At 33.8% G+C, this 2298-nt stretch overlaps 1 protein-coding gene across 1 annotated transcript in view; it reads right to left on the bottom strand.

Moving 5' to 3' along the window:
• Positions 1–2298, bottom strand: part of HBP1 (HMG-box transcription factor 1) — a 24303-nt gene that overhangs the window by 18967 nt on the left and 3038 nt on the right. Inside the window, exon 3 of the mRNA XM_012650350.1 lies at positions 1423–1551. Within this exon, the coding sequence (XP_012505804.1) occupies positions 1423–1536 (114 nt within the window). The 5' untranslated portion in view covers positions 1537–1551. The remainder of the gene's footprint in view (positions 1–1422; positions 1552–2298) is intronic.

Here is a 2298-nt window from a genome sequence, read left to right as displayed (position 1 = left end):
AGAAAAGAAAAGAAAATACAGCAGAAAGAAAAAGCATCTTACAGGCTTAAAAAAAATCCCCTCTATGAAACATACCTAAAAACTCTACAAATCCATTGAGTCCCTTAAATATACAAGTCAAGGAAACTCCTAGTCTCCTCAATGTTGCTATAAAAGTACACATAATTCCTATTCGGGCAAATATTCCAAAGTAGTCTACTAAAACTAAAATGTCTTAATTAAAAATACTAGTTTAGGATATCCATTCATAAAACTGACTCCTTTCATGAAACAGCCAAGGAGTTCTACAACACCAAACCAATTTAGAATCATTTTACCCTACAATTTTCATTGTAGCTGGTGTAGCTATTTCCCTTCCCTCATTGCCAACACTCTTCCTTTAACCATCATTTCTTTATTTCTTTATTTACTTTAAAGGTTTCATTTCTGTCTTTCAAGTTCAGGAAATTAAATGCTTCTCAAGTGAAGTCATGGGTAGGAGGGGTCAAGTTTTTGACTGGGCTCTGAGTTCCTGAGTTCCCCCTGAAACCAAAAACATGATGGTGGAGGATCAATTACTTGATAAAAATGGTGCTCCTTGCTCAATAGTAACCACCACTTAATAAATATCAGGGCCCAGAAAATCCTTGGCATTCAAATAGGTTATGTCCCAAGACCTCCAGGATCCCCAAATTTCCAAACATTACTGTAGTACATAATCCCCTCCATTTCATCATCTGCAAAATGAAGACAGTTGTATCTTCTCCTCAGGGTTTTCATCAACATTAAGGAAAACTACATCAAATGGGGAAAAAGCCAAGCTAAAAAACTGGGCAGAAGCCAAGGTCATTCATTAGCTATTTATTCCTGAACGTCAGCCTCAAAGTAATGCAATTCAAAAACATACCTCAACAAACCATATTTCTATGTCTCACATTTATCTCTTGAGTAGCTCAGCAATAGTGATTAACCACAAATTCAGGCCCTCAAGAGTCCACTGTAGTTTCCCCATTATACCAACAAATCAGACCTGAAAGATGGCTATGCATAATTTACTGAGCTTATTGGGGGGATATTTCAAAAGTACTATCTTTTAAAAACCTACCAAGTGAGGTTTCTGTAAGGTGTTTAATAGTCCAATCTTTTCACACAAAGCAAAACAGTTGAGTTTAATAATCTGTAAATGAGTTTCTATGATAACCATAAATAGCCCAAACTCATGTTGGTTTTAATATTTTAAAAACAATAACAAGACAATGTGGAAAATCCTAATATACAAAAACTTCACATACTTTTCTAGCTGGTCAAGGTTGGTGGAGAAGCTGGCTAAATATGAAAATTAATCTGAATCTTAGTGAGACTCCTAAATAACTTTTAATTTTGTTTACCAAGCTCCATGTGCTCATCACAGGAGTTATATCCAGGTGAGGATGGCAAATTCTCATTACACTGCAGCAACTCCAATGAGTCATTCATTCCTGAAGCTCTCTTGTCCATTACCAGCAGGAGTTTCTGCACTGCATTAGGCATCTGATTTCTCTTCACTTCCCACACCATGTTATGGTGCTCCGACTTAAAATAAAAACAATACAAGAAAAAATGTCAAATCATGCAATTCAGACATTATATAAGCATAAAATCAGAGACATCACAATGTTGCATGCATTTTTAACTTAATCGTACATTGCCATTTTTATCTCCCTCAAATCCTTTAGACCAGGATGACTTGCTATATCTTGGCCTACAACTGTGTACTCAATAATAAATTAGACCTGAATCCCAAAAGATTAATATCTTGAATTTATAAAAGTCTTTTCTGATAAATAATGGAGTTATATATACTTTTATTTCTTTAACATAGTAACTCCCCTTTCAGATGCAGATACTGAGACTAATGAAACTTTTTTTCCCAGCTGTACTTTCAAATTCAAAAGAAAATTAAACTTTCTGCAATAACATTAAAAAAAGACTGGAGGAATATTCTATTTCATGTAAGAAATAAAATGGCCACATATAATTCTCATAAAAATAAAAATGTTCTTAGGTTTTCTTCATGAGAATTAGGGACCTAGCCATAATAAAAAGATACCTTTCATTCTAAATAGCCTATTATTTTTAGAAAGATGAATAACAATCATAGGAAATTTAAACAACTAGTAAATCTACTTTCATCAAGCCTACAAAGTTATCACAAGGAAGAGAATAATATAGGTTAATACACTTAAATAATTTCTCAGCAAAGTCCACCAACTAAATTTTGTTATGAAAGGGAAACGTGGCTAGACCTTTTACATTCAGCCTTTTGGACAATGATCAAAT

Source organism: Propithecus coquereli, unplaced genomic scaffold (assembly GCF_000956105.1).
Source record: "Propithecus coquereli isolate 6110/MARCELLA unplaced genomic scaffold, Pcoq_1.0 Scaffold32, whole genome shotgun sequence".
In the NCBI taxonomy this organism is placed as follows: domain Eukaryota; kingdom Metazoa; phylum Chordata; class Mammalia; order Primates; family Indriidae; genus Propithecus; species Propithecus coquereli.
The sequence above is the reverse complement of the archived record's forward strand: the minus strand, read 5'-3'. Positions and strand labels throughout refer to the sequence as shown.